The 24,096-nt window shown below is 46.8% G+C and overlaps 1 protein-coding gene across 5 annotated transcripts in view; it reads left to right on the forward strand.

Annotated features, from left to right (window-relative positions):
* LOC138447655 (neurogenic locus notch homolog protein 3-like) overlaps nucleotides 1-24,096 on the forward strand; it is a 798,580-nt gene that overhangs the window by 492,287 nt on the left and 282,197 nt on the right. For all 5 annotated transcript variants that reach the window (XM_069603880.1, XM_069603877.1, XM_069603879.1 and 2 more), the window contains one exon: nucleotides 9,869-10,054. In XM_069603880.1, coding sequence (XP_069459981.1) covers nucleotides 9,869-10,054 — 186 coding nt within the window. The remainder of the gene's footprint in view (nucleotides 1-9,868; nucleotides 10,055-24,096) is intronic.

Below are 24,096 nucleotides of genomic sequence, written 5' to 3' on the forward strand. Positions count from 1 at the left end.
AACTTTCGATTTCAGTAGTTCATCTGGCCGGAGACGAAAACAAGACGGCGGACGCTCTGAGCAGGCAGAGACCGATCTCTCACGAGTGGGAGTTGGCTCAGGAGATTCTCCTGGAGATCTTCACCCTTTGGGGATCCCTCAAGTGGGTCTCTTTGCCTCGAGTGTCAATCGGAAGTGCGAAAGGTTTAGCTCGTGGGAATTTCCTCCAAGAGGAGCCTTAGGAGACGCGTTCGTGGTGGAGTGGTCCTTCCCACTGCTGTACGCGTTTCCTCCAGTCCCCGTCATCCCGCAGGTGCTGCGGAGGTTCAGTTCCCAGATGATCCTCATTGCTCCGGCTTGGGTCAGGAGGGCGTGGTACCCGGACCTTCTCGACTTGTCCATCTGCCCTCCACGTCGTATTCCCTAACGAGACGATCTGCTCTCATGGGAGGCGGTGTTGGATTCCTCAACCTTCACGCTTGGCTTCTGAAAGGTTGAGGTATAAGTATTGGGAACTCCCCCCTGAAGATGTGATGGAGGTGTTGCTTTCGGCCAGACAGCCTGCAACAAAGTCCCTGTACCGTTGCCGTTGGAGAAAGTTCTGCGACTGGTGCAGGGTTAAGAATGTGGATCCTTTTTCATGTGACATTCCTGTAGTTCTGTCTTTTTTGCTTTCTTTAGCCCACAGGGGCTTGCAAGTGGGTACCATTAAAGGTTACCTGGCGGCGCTGTCCATATTTAAGCGCTCGTCTGAGGAGTGTTCTTATTTTAATATTACTTTCATTTCTCAGTTTCTGAAAGAGCTCACTAATGTGTTCCCTCCATCACCTTTCCAGGTGCCCGGTTGGGATTTTAACCATGTTCTCAAGTTTCTAATGGGTGCTCTGTTTGAGCCTTTGCACTCTTGTCCTTTGAGACTGTTAACCCTTAAAACTGTATTTTTAGTTGCGTCACTTCCGCTCGCTGAGTGAGTTACAAGCACTTTCAGTTAAGCCACCCTTCACTGTGTTCCATAAGGACAGGGTTGTCCTTCGAGTTCGTCCTTCCTTTCTTCCGAAGGTGGTGTCAGAATTTCATTTGAGCCAGAAGGTTGTTCTTCCGGCATTTTATCCTCCTCCGCATCCTGGAAAGGACGAGGAGAGGCTCCATAGGTTAGATCCTAGGAGAGCTTTAAGTTTCTACATTCCACGCATATCCCGGGTCAGAGTGGACGATCGGCTCTTTATTGGTTACGCTGGAAGGCGTTTGGGACAAGCTGTGACTAAGCAGACTTTGTCTAATGGATTAACTTGGCAATTTCTGAATGTTACTGCCTGGCGGGTAAGGATCCTACTGTAGGCTTACCGCCCATTAGACTAGGGGTATGGCTACCTCTACTGCCCTGCAGAGGGGTGTTCCTATTCGTAACATCTGTGATGCAGCCACTTGGGCTTCGGTCCATACTTTTGTACGTCGCTACTCCCTTGATTCTATTCATGGGCAGGATCTGGCCTTTGGCAAGGCGGTCCTTTACTCTGCAATTTGATTGGGCATTCTAAATTTGTATGTTCTAAATTCTTTTCCCACCTACTTACGTTGGTACTGCTTTGGGAGTCTGTCATAGATATGGAATACGTCGGAGGACCCATCCCCCCGAAGAACAAGTTACTCTCTTACCTGGTAACGTTCTTTCGATGGGATGGTCCGAGGACGTATTCCATATCGCTCCCTCCCTGCCTTCCCCGCTACAGAATTTCTTATGCAATTGCAGCTTACGTTTCCGCAAGGCATTCTGTGGTCATATTAGCAGTAGGTTGGTGCCACACGTTCTGGGGAAAAAACTACAACTGAGACTACGGGCGTTGTGCGTCCTACTTATAACATCCGGTGACGTCGGCTCGACGGAGGCCCTCGGACGGCGTATCGACGTCATCGACAGACGCCGAAAGATTTTCCGAAGCAGCACAGCTGTGGTGATTACTGTCATAGATATGGAATAGGTCGTCGGACCACTCCCTTGAAAGAACATTACCAGGTAAGAGGGTAACTTGTTCTACTGATATAGAATATTAAGAGTGTATTTTGAAGTGTATTTGAGTGTTACTGTTATATTTCTTCCTTCTGAAGAAAACTTATTCTAACTGACATTAATAAGAAACCTTGTGTAAGTGTTTATTTGAATACTTGTCACTGTGAATTGTCTAACTCCCCTACAGCTCACATTGACCCCTCTTGAGATAAGCCTGGCTGTTTAACACGCCACCAACCAGATTTATACCAAAGGTTTGGTACCTATTGCCATGAGGTCAGGGTTGTTGTAGTGCACCCAAAGGGTACTGCATACAATCGTGTCTAACAGTGGATACCATGCTAAACCCTCCAACACTCCCAGCCTTCAGAATTCACCAAAGGGAAAAGGCCAGCGGGCCCCTTATATGAAACTTGGTGGTCAAACGAGAATCGCTACTTACATATATCCATGATTAAGAGGTGGCATAAAGTCAGCGACTGGACCAGTATACAAGACCTTACCAAAATAAATAACCTAACATGGCCAACAACTTCAAACTGCTTATGTGGAATGTCCGTGGATTGAACAGCTATGTGAAAAGGGACCGAGACCATGTGTACCTCTGAACACATAAAATAGACATTGCTCTGCTAGAAGAGACCCACCTCAAGGCTGATGAGCAAGAATTAATTGCCAGGAAATGGGGTGAGCAGACTGTGTGCGCTCCCCATTTTCAGTGTACGTCCATGGGGTATTGATTTGGATCGGCCCTGTCGTGCCTTTTAAAGTAATCCAGCATAAGTCAGATAGCTGGTACGGGGGCTCCTCGAGTGTGGATACTTGTATAATTAATACTTTGACTCCCAACCATTACACATCCCCCTTCTTTCAAACACTTTACCCACACCTTGGGCCATTCCGGGAGTTAAGATTATATGGGGCAGTGACCTAATTTGTGTTATAAACCCGCGAATGGACAGGTCGGACACCAAGTTCCATAGACCTGCCCCATCAGACCAGTCCTTGTCAGCACTTTTATCATCCTTCCAGCTATTATACATATGGCGCACTCCGCCTGAATTCCAGACGTTACTCGCAACAAAAATGCATGGAATGCTGGGAAAAGTTAGGCATGCATAGCTACACCAAATACATTGAAAGACAGCACGCTGAAGGCGACAAACCTGGCTGACTACTGGACTTGCTGTACAAAAGACAGAACATACACCTATATTCGCAATACATACAGTGAGGCAATACATGCTCCACTCAAGAACGTATTGGCGCTGTTTATCAGGAATACTATCACAACCTATATTGTGCAGGACCTATGCTTCATAGCGTACATACACAGGAAGTACTAGAAGAAATAAAACTTCCCCAACTGGATGATCTAGCTGTTAATAACTTGAACACTCCCATTACATTAGAAGAATTTTCAGACATAATTCAGTCACTGCCATCAGGGGAAAACGCCCGGCTCTGAAGACCTGCTTGGTGAGTTTTATAAAGCATTTGCAGAGGACCTTGCACCCTATCTCCTGAATAAGCTGACGGAAGCATATGAAAAGGGTATCCTCCCTCTTGGCATTAGAATCCATAATCGTACCTCTACTTAAGCCATGAAAATCGCCTCTGGAGTATAGCTCATATGGGCCCTTGTTAATGCTAAACCAGGACAGCAAAATCCTAACCGCTTTGCTAGCTAATGGGATGAAAAAGGTAATCCATATTCTCGTGCACACTGATTAAACGCTATATGTGCCCGGTAGGCATATGTCTTCAAAGGTGAGGGACCTGCACCATTTAATCGACCCCACCGCAAAATGGGACACACCCTATGTGAGAGCCCCGTTGGATGCCATAAAAGCATTTGACTCCATTAAATGGGACTGGCTATATGCTACATTGCGTCAGTTTGGTTTTGGGCAGACGTTCATTACCTGGGTGAGACTTGTATACACCAACCCGATGGCAAGAGCTACAGGCAAACATGTCTCAGGGATATGGGAGCAGGAGAGAGGTATGAGACAAGGCTGCCCATTAGCCCTGTTGCTCTATATTTTAACAATGGAACCAATGGCAGCATACCTACTGGCAGAATACTTAAGCGCAGGTATTCTCATTGATGGAACACCATCTAATCTCACTGCATGCCGACGATACATTGCTATATGTGCAAAATCCCGAAGACCACCTGGAACAACTTATAGAGACTCTAGGGCCCTTCGCACAGCACTCGGGAATCACAATCAATATGGATAAATCATCCCTTTGCCCACATGCAAGCATAGCCAAAACCCACCTTAACGGACTACCTGTTCTAGCTTTGCAGTGGAGCACCGACACTTTCAGATACCCAGGCATCAACATACATCACGACCCTGCAGTAGAACACGCTAACAACACTCTAAAAGCTCTAGACGGCATAAAAAAAGCTCAATGAAGTTCTGGACCAAACTACCCCTCACTTATGGGTTAGTCGCACTGTTGAAAATGGTGGTGCTCCCCAGGTTCCTACATAATTTTGCGAATGTCCCTTTCAATATACCTAAAACCTTCAAGAACTTAGACTCCCTATGCAAGGAATTCCTATGGCGTAATGGCAGATGCAGAATAGCCTTATCCTCCCTACATATGCCCGACGAGGGTCGGGTTCAAGGCTCCACACTTTGAGGCATATTAAATTGCAGGACAGCTGTGGTTTGTGGCGGGTTGGCTGACAGACAAGCCAGCTGCAGATGCCAAACTGCTTCAGCCCCAACACCTGATCACTTTCTCAAGGACCTATTTTCAGTGCAGATACCTCTAGCCCATTTTTCCGTTGAGATCCCAGGCTCGGCTGGGTATACGCACATACTGGGAAACTCACAGCGTCGCCACTATAGAGGACCTGATGAGCGGAACCTCCGTAAATACCCTTGGTTGAACTAGTATACCATAATGGCATACACCACGGGCAGTATCTGCTGCACCAGACTATTTTTAATGTACTTGTCCGCAGATGGCCAACGTAGCTAAACAATGGTAACACAGTTGGTAGTTAATACCCTGTATGGCATTGCAGAAGGTAGCCACCCAATTTCAAGGTTATATGACTTTCTATTGACTAGTGGACCCCCTGGGGCCTCAGCGATTAAGAGCAAATGGGAAGAGGACCTAGGTGCCCCCTTCGGGATACAGACTGGGCGAAGTTATTGAAGTATCAAAGTATCTTGCAACGTTAGATTGCAACTGATCCAGCTGTTCGTCACCCATAGGGCTTATCTGACGCCCCTGAGAAAATCCAGTTTCCTCGGGGCTGCTACACAACATTGCCCCAGATGCTACGCCACTGATGCCGGTTTCCTACACATGTTTTGGTCGTGACCAACTATTGCAAAATATTGGGGTGAAGTGGGCTAGACTGAGTAAAGCATGACTCACCACAAACTTGCTGTTGCCTCCTGCTTGACTATTAGAATGCTTCATGTGCCCCAATACCACACTTCATGTATCTAATATGAAGGACCTTGCATACATACACGCCAAACGCAGAATAGCAATGTCCTGGAAATCTCCACACGGCCCCAACATAGCGGACTGGTTGTGCAACCTTAAAAAGTGTTCTGCAGCTGAAACAGCTGCTTGGAGAAGCACAGTACACTTGAGTTTCCTGGACACTAACGAAGACATTACACTGTGGACCACACTAACCCATTAATAATTTTCTCCAGATGCAGACGGCCCTCAACAAAATGGTAATCCGCAACCACCAACTTTGACATCCTAATATACATAATCATCATATACGCAGACCAGATGGCCACACTACAGGCAACTCAAGACGGGTGGGAATAAGGTTAGGGGATGGGGGTGAGTTGGGTATGGGTTACTGTTTAACAAACCACCCCGTTGGTTTACATAACTCGTTCTTCAAAATGATGATTGTAAGTGTTCATGTGGATTCATTGTAAGGTAATAAAACCAATAAAAAATGTTTTTATTTTTTTCAAATCCGTGTGGTTCAGGTCTATAAGAGTTTAAAAGGGTTTTCATATTTGGTCTTTGGATTTTCAGGAGGAGTTTGGCTGCAGCATTGTGGGCTTCAGGTTATACGCTTAGCAAGTATTTCAGGAGTCCCAGTTGGAGGATGTTGTCATCTAGCCTGAAAGCACTAGTGTGGTGACTCCCATTATTCTATCTGGGAATATCAGATAAGGCATGATGCAACAGATAGTTGGGAGTTGGAAGACGCATCTTATGGTGGGTTTTACCTGGGTTTCGTTTGTAACAGCGCTATCCATGAAGAGGCCAGGGTGTTTAACTGTCACAGTTGGCTGCAGACATGTTCCCATTTCTTCAGTCCAGTGGATTGATATGTGCTTGGATGTGGTGATTTGTAGTCCGTAATATTGTCTAAGCAAATATTTTAATGCCAATGTGTGTGTACTTATGTGATTCAATCTTCTCTTAGTCATTCTGATAATGAGTTTAAACTATATCTATTACTGTAGAGCAATTGTCAGTAAGCCAGGTTTCGCCTTCCCGTGCGAATGAATCTGGTGCCATGGTTTTAATTACTGGTGTAATGTCTCAACATATGTCCAGGTGGTTGGCTTGGATCGGAGTGCTTGGTTTTCTCAGGTGTGCTGAATTTTTCTGGATTCAAGAAGACCACCCATGGAAAGTCTTCTTGGCTCCAGTGGAGATTGGTCAAGATGGATTTTAGGATATTTGGCAATTGGTCTGTTCAAGTGCAGGTAGAAGTTGGCGTCTAGGTATAGATTGATTTTGAATCTGTGTGGGACTTGTCTTACTATGGTTCAGTCTTCTAGGTGTGGAGTTTTTAGCTTGGGATTTAAGCTCGCCTGTTCCTGTCTGTGGCAAGAATCTGCCTTATGTTGAGATGTAGATCAGACATTGGGTGGTTATTCGGAATCACTTGGGTTTCTAGTGGATTGGTGTGTTGTGAGGATTCCTTTAAACTCATAGGCTTCTCTTCTGATTGTGTTCGGAATTGTTTCGCTGTCTTGTGGCCATGGTAACAGGCTACTCTTGAGGCTGCCGTTACACAGCCTTCTGATTAGCCCATCTGAAGTCCTTATGAAAATGTTTAAGGAGCCATGGGGGGGCGGTTGTAAAGTTCTTGAATGGTAGCCCTTGAGAGGGCAGGAGGGGCCAACCCCGCTTCTGTCCTTAAAATTTTTACTACTGGTTGCAGGGCACGCAGGGCAAAGAAAACACATGGGTGCACAAGCGCATCAGGGCACAGCTAGGAGCAAAAGAAATATGGAGCAAGCCTGACGAGATCATCAAGGATGAAGGCTGGTGCAACAGTATCCAAGCCGCCATGCTCAACAAAATAGACCTCTTACAAAACAAAATCCGCAACCACTACAATACCTTGCCAAAACAGAGTCGACACTTAGATTCCCAATCCCATAGCAAAACCACTAACATTCCCAAATTTGCCTTTAAAGAAGTTTCAGAACTAGAAGTCCTGGACATACTGAAACATCTGAAACCATCGACTTGCAAAGCCGATACATGCCCCCCTAAATTAATCAAGGACTGCGCTGAACCACTTGCCCCAATCATTACCGCATTCATTAATGCCTCATTCAAGTCCTGCTCTGTCCCAGACAGTCTTAAAGAAGCCTGGGTGCGCCCACTTCTAAAAAAGCCCACTCTCGACCCCACGATGCCTAACAATTACAGACCTATAACAACTGTCCCCTTCCTTCTCAAGATTCTAGATAAAGTGGCACACAGCCAAATCCAACTATACCTCGAATCTAACTCCATCCTAGGCACCAGACAGTCAGGCTTCCGCAAAGGTCATGGAACAGAGACTGCTTTGCTGGACCTAAAAAACCAAATAACCAAGATATTGGACAAAGGTAAACCCGCCCTTTTACTTCTCCTCGACCTCTCTGCGGCATTCGACCTAGTGGACCACAAGACCCTCACCTCACACCTCTCCCACTCCGCACATTTCTCTGACCAAGCCACCTCCTGGATAACCTCATTTCTTGAAGGGAGGGCCATGAAAGTCTTTTCAAACATTTCGAGCGCAACACCATCCATAATACACTGCGGTGTCCCTCAAGGCTCCTGTACAGCACCTACGCCTTACAATCTATTCACTAAGCCCCTATTCGAGAAACTTGATGCACTTGGGATTGCCTACACCAACTACGCCGACGACACCCAAGTGCTCCTCCCTCTATCAGGCTCATACCACAAAGACGCCCTAGCTCTAAAACTCATATATGCCACCATTCAAGCCTGGATGGCCACTAACGGCCTATGTCTTAACGGGGATAAGACTGAAATCCTTATCCTCGGCCAAAAATCCACACTGGCCAGGCTAGACAGCTGCTATGCCAATTTCAACATCGACAACTGCACTATCCCAGTCCTATCCTCTGTGAAAACGCTAGGGGTCTACATTGATGCAACCCTGTCCATGGACAAACAAGTTAGTGCCATTGTCTCCGCATCTGCACTAAGCACTAAACTCATCAACGCCATTAAACCATTCCTTTCCAAAGAAAACTGCCTTTCAATAGCAAGAGCTACCATAGGCGCTAAACTTGACTATTGCAATGCACTTCTAGCCGGCACCTCTGAAAAAAACCTAAACAAACTCCAGGTCACCCAAAATAACGCTCTAAGAGCAGCATTAAACATCTCCAAAAGGGACCACATCTCACTGGCAAGGCAATCAGTTCACTGGCTCCCTGTCAAAGAACGCATCACCTTCAAGGTACTGACTACTACCCACAAATGTATCCACCACACTGCACCATCATATCTCTCAGACACCATTCTCAGACAGACCTCATCCAGACCTACCAGACTCTGCTACACTAACCAACTCACTGTACCACGCATCCACAAGATTACAGCCGGGGGGCTGGGTTTCCCCTACATAGCACCAAAACTTTGGAATAATCTCCCCCACGCTCTAAGAGCAGAAGGCTCCCTCACAGCGTTTAGAAAAAAACTCAAAACCTCTCTCTTTAACTAAAATTCCTCTACCTACTGCCATTCAGGCACACACTGCTAACTATTGCTACTGCCCAAACTGTATGCATGTATGCCTCTGTATGCTGTAACTAAGACGCGCTTTCCCTGTAACCAGCGCTATTCTGTAACCAGCGCCACGATGCCTCAGGGCTGATTCTGTGCGCTTAACAAATGCGAATAAATAAATAAATAAATAAATCTGGTGCAAGTTTACAGTGATGGATGCTTTGAAGCAAAATCGGTGAGGAGCTGAATAACAATGGGGTACACTACTCTGGAAATGCACCAAAATGTTGACCACGTAACTGCGCCATTTACGGCATCTTTGGTGCATTTATTTTTGCAGACTCCCATTACTGAGCCCAAGCAGAGCGGGGTGTCCCCCGCTTACCATTGTGGTAAGTGGGGGACAACTTTTTTTTTTTTAAAAGCACCCTGCCGTGTCAGCTCCGACCCACGTAAGTGGAAGGAACTGATGCCACAGGGGAAGCAGGGAGTCGGCGACGCACACAAGTGTGCTGCCGTAAAGGTAAGTGGGGTGGGGTGGGTCAGGTAGGGGGATGCAGACCGGGGGACGCAGGCTAAGTGATCCATCTGATCACTGTGTGCTGTAATTGGCATCAACATTTTCGTTGGTGCAGTTGTGCCACAATGATCACATCGATTCCACTACTCCTAAGAGCAAATTCTGCAGAGGGGAGTTACAACGGAGCACATGCAGGAGCAGAATCTCAGCAGGGTGCACAACATACTACTCTACTCCCAGTCTCCTTTGAGTGAGAAGACTGATAATATTGGTCAGGGCAGATGATGGCAATGTATGGATGTAGAGGGAATTGGATTTCTTACATTCACTCTCCGGCTTTTTCCCCCTCTTGTTTTCAGGTGCAAATCCATGTGAGCACTTTGGGAAATGTGTCAACACGCAGGGCTCCTTTCAGTGCCAGTGCGGGAAGGGTTTCACCGGTCCCCGCTGTGAGACTGACATCAATGAATGCTTGTCCATGCCCTGCCAGAATGATGCTACCTGCTTGGACCGGATTGGGGAATTCACCTGCATCTGCATGTCAGGTAGGACCAAGTCCCAGAGCCGCTATACAACCACCCTTTTGTTACTGCTGCTTTTATCAAGGAACATTTTTGAACTAGTCCACAACATGTGGCTTTACTTATTTGTATCCTTTTGTAATTTTAATTTAAGGTCATTGGGAGTATGTCTTTTATAAATCAAATGTATTGCAAAACCCCTAAATCTGAGTGTCAAAACGTGAAAGGAGAGACTGTGCGTAATCTGTAGCATAATAGTGCGGACCGCACCGAGTGGACAGATCACCCGTGCACCAGGTTAAAGGATCAGTGCAGGTGAGTGACAAAGTGCCTTGACCCTTCTGGGCCTGTGTTTGACCACTGGCATAGTGTAATTTCAGTCCCAGCCCCCAGTTTCCTCCCCGTCGCTGCTGCGGTGGCTGCCGGAGTTTAGTGACCCAGCTCACACCGGCTCCCCCACCAACAGCGATGAAGCCGGCGTGAGGTGAACCTGCCCATCTCTGGGCACTCAGTGTTTATTTGCTGCCCAAACTAGGCCTCTGGGCCCCAGAAGCGCCCCTCTCCCACCCGGGACCCTCCTCCTGGTCTCTCTCCCCTCCACTCCTGCCCCGTTGCACCCACTGCGCCACTCGGCCCTCATCGCCACTCCCCCCAGGGCAGCCTCCTGCCCATGCAAACCTGAGGGATAAGGGCCTAAGGCCAAGGGCGGCTTCAACAGAGGCAGGTCCAAGAAGGATCAGCAGGTGTCTACAGGGGAAGCAGTGGCCAGCCGTCAACCATCTACAAGGACCAGTAAGGTAGGAGTGGCCTAGGTCAGGAGTAGAGCAACTACTCTACCCTAGACTCCGAGCCACTTACCGAACACAAAGTAAAGAGGGTAATTAGCCCCCTCTGCATCCCGTTCCCTCACCCTCAAACTTAATCATTATTTAATACTGTACCAATCTAGCCAGGCACAGACTCCTTTCCTCTGTGTAGACCTATACGGGTCTCCCCAGCTCACCAGGGGCTCTGTCTCCAAATTGCATTGTATGATGTTTAGATTGCATGGGTAGGCCTCTCTCCCTCTATACAGGTCTTTCAAATTTAGCAGGGGTTCTGGCTCCAAATTGCATTTTATGATGATCAGATTGCATGGTTAGGCCTCTCTCCCACTATACAGGTCTCTCAAATCTAGTTGGGCCTTTGTGTCTAGATTGCATGGTAAGATATTTAGTAAGTCCTACCTGCGCCCTCAGACTCACTCCTCAACCAGTACATGCCCCCTAAACCTACATGGCTAGCTCACCCCAGTGAACCCAAGGGAGACACCCACTGCGCAGGACTCAGATCTACCTCTGTCTGGCATCGCGCCCCACTGCTTCAACTGACCCTCAGACCTAGCTGGGCTTGGTATCAGACAGTACTACCTCAACTGACCCTCAAATACAGTTGCTCAGTCTACCCGGTTGCTCTCCTAGGCGTGGGCCTCCTCCCTACAGTGCAGCACCCTCGAGTCCATCTGTGCTTAGTATCGTGCTCCGCTGCTTCGGCTGACCCTCAAATCCACGTGTCAGGTCCAGAACTCTCACCTTCCTAAGTGTAAGCCTTTCTCCCATCGTACAGGGCCATAATCTAACTGTGCTTAGTACAGTACTCTATTAATCCCGGAAACCCATCACCAACCAGCTTTATCAAGGCCCATCCTACCAGACCGCCAAAAACCTAACCTCCCCTACAGTGCACCCTTAGGAAACGCACCCTACCCACCGACAAATGACCGACTGAGCTAGAAAGCACCCCCACGTAGTTGCCCAATGTCTTTAAACGCACCTTCTTTTGTCTTTCAGATGCGGGATGCAGCGCCGCAGGCCTCCGGAGCGTGCGAAGAGTAGGTAAGCCTTTGTCTTTCAGATGCCAGAATGCAGCGCAAGGCTTTGGTGACAGCCGATGGACCAGGTAAGAGATGCGCTGCCACTGAAGACCGTAGTGCTAACCTGTTCTTTCTTTGTCTTTACAGGTGCTGCTGAAGACTGGATTCCAGGATGGTAAGCCTTTGTTCCCTTAGGCCCAGGATCAGAAGCAGAAGACACGATGAGCGTTCTGCTGCAGAGAATGCAGAATAACACAAAGCAAGATTCATCCATCGGGTGTGGTTTAAATAGCCTCCTGTAGTGCTTAGGTGTCTCCTTCCACAGCCACGCCTAGGTAAGAAAAGAGTTCCTGCTTTCCAGAAGAGTTCCAGTGTTCTGAACCTAGGGAGTGGCTCCTGCCCCACCCAACAGGAAAAGTAGTCCCAAACAGAAGAGGATCAGGGGTTCAACTGGCAGGTAAGTAAGCAGCATGGTCTGCTGCAGGTAAGTCCACCCAAGCATTATGAGCCCGACGCTTCCAGCGCTGGGACTGGGCATCTTTATGAGCCTGGTGCCACTGGCGCCAGGACAGGGTCCAAAAGGTCCCAATTGGGACTGGCTGGCACTCGGAACCGGGGTTATGGGTCTGCTTCCAAGGGAGTCGGGCAAGTCCTGATCTTTTGGAAGCAGAGATCATGACAGCACCCCCCCTCAAGGCCCCTCCCAAACCGGGCTTCTCCGGGGGTTTGGGCTTGTTAGGAAATGTTCGATGAAATCTTTTGATTAGACGAGGCGTGTGGACATATTCTGCAGGTTCCCAGGATCTTTCTTGGGGACCATAGCCTTTCCAGTCAATCAGGTAAAATAGTTTAGATTTGGAGATCTTGGAATCCAGGATGCTTTTGACTTCAAACTCGAGTTCTCCATCAACTAGAATAGCTTTTGGAGATGTAGTTAGTCGGGTTTGAGGTTGCACGGGTTTTAATAGAGAGACGTGGAAGACCGGATGTATCTTCATGTGAGGGGGCAAGTCCAACTTGACCGCTACTGGATTTACTATGGTAGTGATGGAATAGGGACCAAGGTATCTTGGGTTGAATGTGCGTGGTCCTTTTAGAGGTAGATATTTGGTGGATAACCAGACTTGATCTCCTACTTGATATTGGGGGGCTTCCTTCCGATGTTGGTCTGCTCCTTTCTTGTATTGTTCTTTAGCCCTTTGAAGGTGAGAAACGGCTTCCTTAAAGGCTTGGGTGATTGTAGAATGCAGGTGGTCTACTGCTGGTGTTCCAGGATCTTGGAGTGGATCCAACTCCGAGGTTCGAGGGTGACTACCGTATAAAAGAAAAAACGGGGTCTTCCCAGTTCCCGAGTGGACAGAGTTATTGTAGGCATATTCGGCTATCCAAAGGATATCTTTCCAAGTTTTTTCAGTTTGTTGTAGCATGCAGCGCAAATACTGTTCCAGAGTTTGATTGGTCCTCTCGGTTTGTCCGTCGGTTTGAGGGTGGTGGCTGGTCGAAAGTCTCACATCAATTTGAGCCGACCGACAGCAACTTCGCCAAAAATGAGAAATAAATTGACTACCTCGATCCGAAATTAGAACTGAAGGAAAACCGTGCAGTCGGATGATGTTTTCGAGAAATTCTCGGGCCAGAGTTGCTGCTGTTGGTTAGCCTTTGAGTGGAATGAAATGCGCCATCTTGGAGAATAGGTCCACGATTACTAGGATCGTATTGTATCCGGAGCATGGAGGTAGATCGGTGATGAAGTCCATAGAAAGCGTATGCCAAGGGCGAGGCGGGATGTCAATAGGGCGTAAGAGGCCGGGTGGTCTTTCCTTTTGACTCTTGTTTTGGGCGCATACTCCACAGGACATTATAAAGTCTCTGATATCTTTTTTCCAAGACGGCCACCAGAAGTAGCGCTTGATCTTTTCCGAGGTCTTGGTCATACCGGGATGTCCTTCCATTAAAGAATCGTGATAACGGATTACCTTTTTCTGTAAATCTGTGCTGGGCAGGCATAACCGTTCTTGGAAATATAATAGGTTGTCCTTCACCGTAAAGTCCTTTCCCTGCAGATGCCAATTCTGTATGTCTGCTGGAGTTACCAGTAGCCTGGCTTTATCCTTCACTTACTCTATGGATTGTGTGGCGATTACACCTAGAATTCTTTGTTCGGGAATGATAGGTACAGGTTTAGGATTGATCAAATGTTCTTCCACTCCCATCCGAGAAAGGGCATCAGCTTTACCGTTGTTTGTACCAGGTTGATAGGTAATTATGAAGTCAAACTCGGCAAAGAATAGTGCCCAACGGAGTTGCCTAGAGGATTGAGCTTTTGCGGTTTTCAAATATTGCAGGTTTCGGTGATCTGTAATCACAGTAACGGTGTGTCGGGCCCCCAGAAGATAATGCCGCCAAGCCTTAAAGGCGGACTTGATAGCTAGAAGTTCCTTATCAGTAATAGTGTAATTGATTTCAGGAGGCGAGAATGTGCGGGACCAAAATGCCACGGGATGCAACTGATTGGTTACTGGGTCCTTTTGTGATAGAACTGCCCCCATGGCAAGGCTCGAAGCATCAGTTTCAACGATGTAGGGGAGTTCTGGGCGAGGATGTTTTAAGATCGGTGCAGAGATAAATCTAGTCTTCAAATTCTGGAAAGCTTGTTCCGCCTCGGTAGACCATTCAAAACGTTTGTTTTTCTTTAACAAGGCGGTGATGGGCTGGACTATTCGAGAGAATTCGGGGATAAACCTGCGATAAAAGTTAGCGAAGCCTAACATGCTTTGAAGACCTTTTACGGAGGATGGCGATGGCCATTTGAGAATTGCATCGACCTTCTTTGAATCCATACGCACTCCGCTGGGTGATAATATGAATCCCAAGAATTCAACTTCAGTCACGTTGAAAACACATTTTTCCAACTTAGCGAAAAGTTTGTGTTGACGCAATCTCTCGAGGACCATTTTCACGTGTTTCCGATGTTCAGTTTCCGATGAAGAATAAACGAGGATGTCGTCAATGTAAACAACACCACACACATCTATGAGCTCTCTGAGGACATCGTTCATAAAATATTGAAAGGCGGCCGGGGCATTGCAAAGTCCGAAGGGCATGACCTGATATTCAAATAGCCCATACTTGGTGCGGAAGGCCGTCTTCCATTCATCGCCCTCTTTTACTCGTACCAAGTGGTAGGCTCCTCTAAGATCCAGCTTTGTATATATGCATGCTTTTCTGACTTGGTCCAGGAGTTCAGGGATCAAAGGTAACGGATATCTATTCTTAACAGTGATCTGGTTCAGGGCGCGATAATCTATACAAGTTCTAAGGTCCCCTTCTTTTTTGGAACGAAGAACAAAGCTGAGGAAGCAGGGGACTTGGAAGGACGAATAAACCAATTCGCTAGGTATTGATCCAGGTATTGTCGGAGGTGAAGATTCTCAGGCTCGGTGAGGGCATAAATTCTACTACAAGGAGGAGTAGATCCAGGTATCAGGTCTATCTGGCAGTCATAAGACCTATGAGGAGGTAGAGTTAGCCTGATCCTTCCGGAAAACATCTTGGAATTCTAGGTATTCAGGAGGTAACTGGGGAGCCTCCGAGGAAATTGCTGCCAGTGCAACACCAGGTCGAGGGTGACAAGTAGAGACACATTCTGGAAACTGAACCGTTCTTGCTCGCCAATCGATCTGAGGATTGTGCTTCTCTAACCAAGGAATTCCTAGAATAATCTGGAACTGAGGGGCCTTGATCACATCGAACACGATCTTCTCATGGTGTCCATCTTGACTTACTAGCGTCACTTCTTGGGTGGTATGCGTTACTGGTCCGGAGGCTATCTCCGTACCATCCACCGTAGTAATGACGTCCTTTACAGCCTTTGGACAAAGAGTCAGATTCATCCTCAAAACCATTTCATGATCCACATAATTGCCGATGGCACCGCTGTCGACGTAAGCTTCAATCGCATGTAATCGATCCGGATGTTCAGGGCTAATGAGGACCATAAGTATCACGAAATGCGAGGTCACTGAACTGGTTTTAACGCTCGGCAAGAGGACCTCTATTCTTGTCGGGCGAGGTTGTTTCCCTGCTCAGAGTTTGTGACCCTGGTAAATGCAGCTCCTACTGCCTTCTTGGCTGGTTTCACCGGACAGTCTCGAAGAAAGTGCCCCGAGTTTCCGCAATAGAGGCATAATTGCAGCTGTTTTCTCCTTTCCCGCTCCTTTTGTGTTAGTGGTCCTTTCAGGTCCCCTATTTGCATGGGTTCCCCGGAGTCTACTCCTTTGGTAGGAGTTGGTGGTTTGGAAAATACTCGAGCATCAAACTTGGAACGATCGGCCTTCCTGTTCTGCAGTCTGTGGTCAATTTGAACGACTAAGTCAATATAGTCCGAACAGTCTTGCGGGGGATTCACTACTTGGGCTAACACATCTTTGAGCTCTCCACGTAGACCTCTATAAAACAGCGTAATCCTTTTGTCCTCAGGCCATCGAGTTTCCACTATCAGTCTGTTGAAAGACGCAATATAAGCCAAAAGGTCTTGATTACCCTGTCGCAATGAAAGGAGCTCATTGTCCAAGGCCTGCCCCTGTGAATGTCTTGCAAACAGTTTTTCCATACTGAGCTGAAAAGCTTGAAAATCATGGAGAACCGGATCATCTTGATTAACTAGAGGGATCGACCAGTCTGCCACATTGCCACTAAGGTACGAAAGCTACCTTAGCTTGATCAGTTGGAAAGGCTGCTGGCCGGCATAAGAAGTGCAACCGGCACTGATTAATAAATACTGCAAACCTCTTTGGGTCACCAGAAAATCGTTCGGACGGAGCCAGAGGTACATTCCCAGGTAGGTTGATCTGCACTGGGTTCGTAGAGGATGTTGAAGGAAGATTTGTCCCTGATGCGGGTAACGGAGTTTGTCCGGCCTGTGACTGTAGCAATTGTCTAGCGAGATAGTCTGTTCGCTCCTTGGAAATAATCAGTTCCCTTCTTAGAGCATTCGTTTCCTGACGGGCTGCATGCACTTCTGCTCTTAGTTCCCCAAGTAACTGGGCTAGCTGGTCGGTATCCGAGGTTTCCATAGCGCCTGGGTGGGAGTTTTGCGGTAGGCTTTGTGTTCTGTAACGCTCACCTGATTCCCGGAGAGGCGCCGGTCTTGACTGGGTGAATGCCGTATCTTCAAAGGTGATGAGTAACACACGGTTGGCTCTTTGGGCTGGACCTCTGTGCACTGTATGTCTGACTTGAAGAGTAAGATGTCTGCAGATAGAAAATATGGGATTAATGAACTGGGGTTATTGGGTGCCTCTCTCCTCTTCCCTTTCTCTTCTCCTGTAGAACCCCAAAGGTTAACGCCCTCACCTTAGTAAGTGAACGCCGAGCTCTCCATCTGCCTCGGGGCAGGGTGCCGTAACCAGTTTCTTCACTGGATAAGGGTGCAGGCCTCTTGACCTCAGAGGACTGCTGTCCGTCGTTAACTGCACGAACGGTAAGTTCTGGGCACTTCAAATGTCTTAAAAGTCTTTTGTAATGATATCTCTTGTTTTGCAGGGTTCCGGCGATGGCGGATGGCGGGCTGATGAGAGTTGAGGATCGAACCCGCGTGAGGAATGGAAGCGCCTGGAAGCACGTAAGTAAGCGCTTGTAGCCTGCTTCACGATGCGCACTAACTGTCCCTTTTATGTTGCAGGTACAAGTTCGGAGCTTTAGAGAAGCTGAAGGGTGCTGGAATACCCACTGGATTCGGCGTGGGAAGGAGTAATGGCACGTGAGTAATAAAGTTGCCCAATGTCTTTAAACGCACCTTCTTTTGTCTTTCAGATGCGGGATGCAGCGCCGCAGGCCTCCGGAGCGTGCGAAGAGTAGGTAAGCCTTTGTCTTTCAGATGCCAGAATGCAGCGCAAGGCTTTGGTGACAGCCGATGGACCAGGTAAGAGATGCGCTGCCACTGAAGACCGTAGTGCTAACCTGTTCTTTCTTTGTCTTTACAGGTGCTGCTGAAGACTGGATTCCAGGACTGGGCATCTTTATGAGCCTGGTGCCACTGGCGCCAGGACAGGGTCCAAAAGGTCCCAATTGGGACTGGCTGGCACTCGGAACCGGGGTTATGGGTCTGCTTCCAAGGGAGTCGGGCAAGTCCTGATCTTTTGGAAGCAGAGATCATGACAAAACCGAAAACCGAAAAATGACCCGACCCAGAAAAGGATGCCGAGAAAGAGAACAAGATCGTGCAACAAGAGATGCGTACACACAACACCAACAGAACCCAGAAGAAGCAGCCACATTGGAAGGAAACGCGCTGAACGCAACCATAACCAGAACAAAATCTGTACGAAAAATCCCTATACCTCACACCTTCGCGACAACTGCGGAACACAGACGCCTGAACACAGAAACCTTGAGACAGGCAAAGAATTTCCCAAAACACCCAGAAAAAAGATGGGAACACTCAACAAGAGAGTGAGAGGGCTCCAACCCCACCACCCCTTAAATCACAAGAACAGAGGGGCACCATCGATTTTCACAACATCCCACACAATACAGCGAAGCGCCGACAACCAGCAATGCTATCTCCGACCCAACAGTCGGACTCGATGAAGAAGCCATCGCTGACCTTCATCCGAGCAGCGTCCCAGCAGAAACACCATGACCGATCAGCCCTGTTACCAACCTATTGGATCGATTCAATGAAGAAGCAGCCGTCGCCGTTCATCCTACCAACACCGATGTGGAAACGCCACGACCAGAGAACTACAAACTTGACCAACAAATAACCACTAAACAAAATCACACCCAGAGAATCCACTGTAACTTAATAAACGCAAGGTCTATGTCCAAACATTCAACAGAAATATACGACCTATCAGAAGGAGGCAAAGACATCCTATTTCTAACCGAAACATGGCTAGACGACAACTACAAGACCACCCTCAACAACTGCCTGCCTGAAGACTTCAAATGCATCCAAGCAAACGAGAAATCCAAAAGAGGTGGGGGGGGGACTAGCGATCATCCACAAGGAACAATTGGCCATCAAATTGGAAGGTCCTATAAACATCGATAAATGCGAATCCTTAATACTATGGCCATCAGTAAACCCCAAAACTAACCTGAAATTCATACTGATATACAGACCACCAACTTTCATAGATGCATTCACGGAAGCAATCGCCATCCTAGCCATCAAGTACAATCACCTGATCATCCTCAGAGACTTCAACATCTGGTTCGACGAAGAAACCACAACCACACACAAATCCTTAACCGCCCAACTAACAGCCATGAACCTACAACAACTAGTCAAAGGAGCAACACTCAGCAGGGCACACACTCGACGCAATCTTCTCCAACAAGGATCTCATCACCACGGCACCCCCCAATTCAAATACTCTGGAGCGACCACTTCATCATTCCATTCATAATCACAACGGCCGGTCCAACAAAAAAGCGACAAGAAAAAACACAGATCATGATGAAAAGGAACTGGAGAACCATAAACTCCAACCCAACCGAGCTCCTAGAACTCGGCAAACCACAAGCAACAACCATGGAAGAAGCAGACCTAGACAAAAAAGTTGCCCTGCTCCACACCTGGATCGGAACAACTCTAGACAACATCACCAAAGAAAAGCCCTTCACCACATCACGTAAGAAACAGCAAAATGGTTCACCCCACTATTCGACACCATGAAAAGAAAAAAAACAAACTAGAAACTGCAGTGGTGGTGTTGTTGGTCCTTCAAACAAATTGAAATTCCTGCAACAGATCTGCTCATTTAAAAAGGAAATACAAAAAGCAAAGAGGAAACATTACGACAACCGAATCTTCATAGCACAAAACGCACAAAAAGAACTCTTCAAAATCATAAACGAAATTAAAAAACCACCGGGCTGCAACAAAACGCCAATTCCATCGATGAAACTTTGTGATGACCTAGGAGACCACTTCAAAAACAAAATAACCTCCATCCAACACACCATACAAAACAGTCCAAGCAATCACAGCCCAATCCCCAGCGACTCCGACGAAGAACACCCAAACAAGCTACGAAGCTTCCCAGAAATATCAGTTGAGGATTTCGTCAAACTGGTAAACCAAAGCAACAAATCCGGCTCTCCTGAAGACCCTTGCCCCCCGGACATATACAAAACAATTCTCAAACAAGGAACCTCCATGGAATACCACAGGAATCTCCTCAACCTCTCAATCTTAACAGGTAAAGTACCACAGGCCTTCAAATCAGCATACATCAAGCCGCTAATCAAAGACACAACAAGAAACGTAGAGGACTTATCCAACTACAGACCCATCTCCAATATACCCTACATAGCCAAATTGCTAGAAACGTACGTCTACAAAATAACCCAAGAATTCATAGAAGAGCACTGCCTACTAGACCAGGCACAAGTAGGTTTCAGACCAATGAGAGGAACAGAATCTGCTCTCGTCTATATATGGGACGACCTAAAAATGAACGCAGACTCGGACAACAGCACCGCCCTGATTCTCCTTGATCTGTCCGCAGCTTTTGACACTGTCAACCACGACATCATCCTAGAGATTAGAAGGACTAGGGATAACGGACACCGCCCTACTATGGATCAAATCCTTCCTAACAAACAGAACCGAAATCGTATGGATGAAACCTTTTAAATCCAAACCTAGAGACTCCATGTGCGGAGTACCACAAGGATCATTCTTCTCGCCGCTTCTATTCAACATCTGCATGTACATATTAATCAAACTCATCAGAAAACACGTCCTCGCATGCTACAACTATGCCGACGATACTCCAATAATCTTCAAATTACAAGACACCTGAGATGAAAACACACTACAGAATTGCCTTCGTGAGATATTCAACTGGATGAACCTCAACCACCTCAAAATCAACCCAGGCAAAACAGAGATGATTGTTTCAAAAAAAGGGAGGAGACATCAGCTATATCCCCTGGCCAAGAGAGCTTGGCACCACACCAGCACCATCAACTGTAAAAAACCTAGGGGTCCTGATGGATAACAACCTCACCCTAGAGCCACAAGTAAACTCTCTACTCAAATGTTTCTTCATCCTGCGAGCAGCAAAAAGAATCCTACCATTCCTGTTGTTCGCCAACAAAACACTTATCATCGCTCTGATCATGTCCAGAGTAGACTACGCCAATAGCCTATACCTGGGCATGCCCGAACGATTTCTAAGAAACTACAAAGCATACAAAATGCAGCAGCCAGACTCCTCTTGAAGGTACCCAGAAGAGAACACATCACACCCGCGCTAAAAATACTACACTGGCTACCAGTAAAACAGCAAATAAAGTTCAAGTCCATGTGCATCACGCACAGAGCAATACACAAACAAGGCGCAGAATTCCTTAGCGATAAACTACACCTACATCAACCGACAAGAACACTGAGATCAAGCACCGACATCTGCCTGGAACGAAAACTCTAACAGAAGAAAACTCTGAGGATCCTCTTTCTCTCACCAGGCACCGAAAACCTGGAATGACCTACCTAAGAATATAGGGAACACAACAAACCACCTAGCATTCAGGAAACTCCTCAAATCATGGCTGGCTCTTCACAGCGTAACAACAACAGCAACACACAAGAATGGCCACCCCACTAAATCTACAATGAAAGTAACACCAACCCCGGCCACTCTCAAACGGACAAACACTGAACCCAAAGAACCAACAACAGGACAGACCATAAGCTATCATGGGAAATAGCCATAAAAGGAGACCTCCTGAGACTGATCACATACTCTGACGAAAGCAGTCTCACCCACTCCCCTCGGACGGACCATATCCAAACCGGCAGACGCATTTAGATAAAAAGCTTGAGAGGAGTCTGCTACACCAGCCCCAGCCCCAGCACCCAAGGAGAAGAATAGACACCCTACCCAGATTAATCAATCCATCAGCATTAGAAAACCTACAGAGCTGGCTAGAATAGAACGGCGAGGAGCAATCTTAACATCTACAAAGCGTGTTAGAACAGCACAGGGAGTGCCCCACATAAACCAAACCCTGCCAGGCGTAGCCCTTTTGCACAACCCGATTAAATTGGGAGGACTGGCGAGTGCCACACTCGGACAGATTTCTGAACTTCTGTTAACCTTCATGCAAACAGACTCAGCATTTCTGCAGACTTATCTCACTCAAAAATCTCACACCACCATCTCTCGCACAACAACCCGCACGCACTTCACAACACTGTAACAACACATAAGCAACACCAACAGCACATGAGGACTGACATCGATCCAATACTAGCACCGAAGCTCAGTACCCGGTCTATACCGAGTTGAAGCTGCCAACAGAACACCACTCCTCTCACTATCCTACTCCCGCTTCACCTACTAACCCATCCTACCTTCTCATTTGCAGATCCGCCAGAGCGCCTGGGGACCAACTCCGTTGGTGACGGTGCGCATTACAAATACGTTTAACATTTAACATAATTTACTAATTATTAAAATAGCGCCTGTTGTGACATTTGCAACTTTGTTGTCTCTTTAATAACGTACTCAACATTTTGATTCCCTCTAATGTAGTGTAGCTCATTGCTTTGAAGACATTTTTTTATCTGGGAATCAAAACTGGTGTTTTTGGGTACCCTCCAACTCTGCTGCTGATCGAAGGACTTCACATAAGTATGGTGAAATATTTCTTGAAGGAAAAATGATTGTGAGCGAAGACCTTCATATTGCACCGATTTACCAATAAACCTATGCAGTTTTTGTTGCGTTCTGCTGTCAAATGCATATTACTCACCTTGCAGCTTCATGTAACATAGATTGATAATTAGCAGCCCATATCTTAATTTGGAAACTTTCCACGTCAGGCCCAATTAGCCGAATAATAGTTTGTCTTCTGTGCGCATGGGCATTTACATTTCTGGCATACCAGAATCTAGTTTTCCATGGCGCCTTTTCATCCAGTTTTCGTGAGACTTTTCATCAGAGTGATGAGTTGGTCTGGCAAGACGCCCACCCTGAATCCTCAATCCTGGTAGGCCTCTTTTCCTGGGTGGTAGACTGCCAGGGACCTAGACCCTTGCTTGGAATATTAATATACCAGCTTGGAATGCAATTTGTGGGAATTGCTGCAGAGGATAACAGCTTTTTGTTTCCTTGCTACCCCATATTGGGTCTGAGACTATCCCTCATTCATGTCGGTTCTTTGAACTATTGATATCCTACTTCAGGAAAAGACTCTCATCCTTCCTTTTAGTGCACTTGGGTTGAACGAGGAACACAGGTTTTTTATGTTTACTAAACGATGTTGTATTTCATTGTTGTGCGAACATGTGCCTCTGCACTGATTAGATCTCCAGACACAATGTTCAGGACGCCAGGTCCTGAGCAAGTGCAACTGTCCAAAAGAAGCAATCTGCTAAATCGAGGCAAGACTTGCAAAGCAATGGATAGTTGCGCACTTCCTCTGTTTACACCATGCCAACACTGCATAAACCACTGTTTATGCCCATCTTCATTTGGCGTAAAGTAACAAATTCCATACATTTTGTCTTAATTTATATCGGGGACCTGTGCCTTTGTTGACCCGGGATTGGTGTCTCGGGATTGGTTATCAAAAAAGGACGAGTGGTTTCCTCACAGGCAGTCGGATGTTGATACAAGAGTTATGGACTGTTACAAAGCAGTATTAACAAAATACTTCTTAGATTGCCCGGTTAAGTTTTGGGTAAAAAACATTAACTGGAACAGTTTTAAAGTGGATTGTATGCCTCATTGTACGCATTATACACACAATGCGATATTGCAATCACTCGTCACCTTTCTACATGATGAAATGAGCATTCCTGCCTTTGGGTGCGTTTTCCATTTTCTTTCAACATGTATGTTCGCTCTAAAGTTGTTCAATTGTTTGGTAGCTAATCCACATCAAGTGGAATAGATTATGCCCGATTTTAGATTTGTCATCATAGAGGATCTTTAAATATTGATTAATTTCCACTGAGCTCTGCATACTGACACATCACAGGTTGAGATATATTCTGCATACATGTTAACCTTCCCACCAATCGCTCATTATCCTTGGGTTCACATCTAAAATGGCAGTGTATATGTTGCCATCGAAAAACCTGCTCTGTGACTGGAAACAAGAATGTGCAAAAGCTTATTGCAAAGGAATGGTGTGTTTGGATAAATGAGAATTGAGAAGGAAACCATGCTGGATTATTAAGAAGTCATTG

This window comes from Ambystoma mexicanum, chromosome 3q (genome assembly GCF_040938575.1).
Source record: "Ambystoma mexicanum isolate Mex_15411 chromosome 3q, UKY_AmexF1_1, whole genome shotgun sequence".
NCBI classification, from domain to species: domain Eukaryota; kingdom Metazoa; phylum Chordata; class Amphibia; order Caudata; family Ambystomatidae; genus Ambystoma; species Ambystoma mexicanum.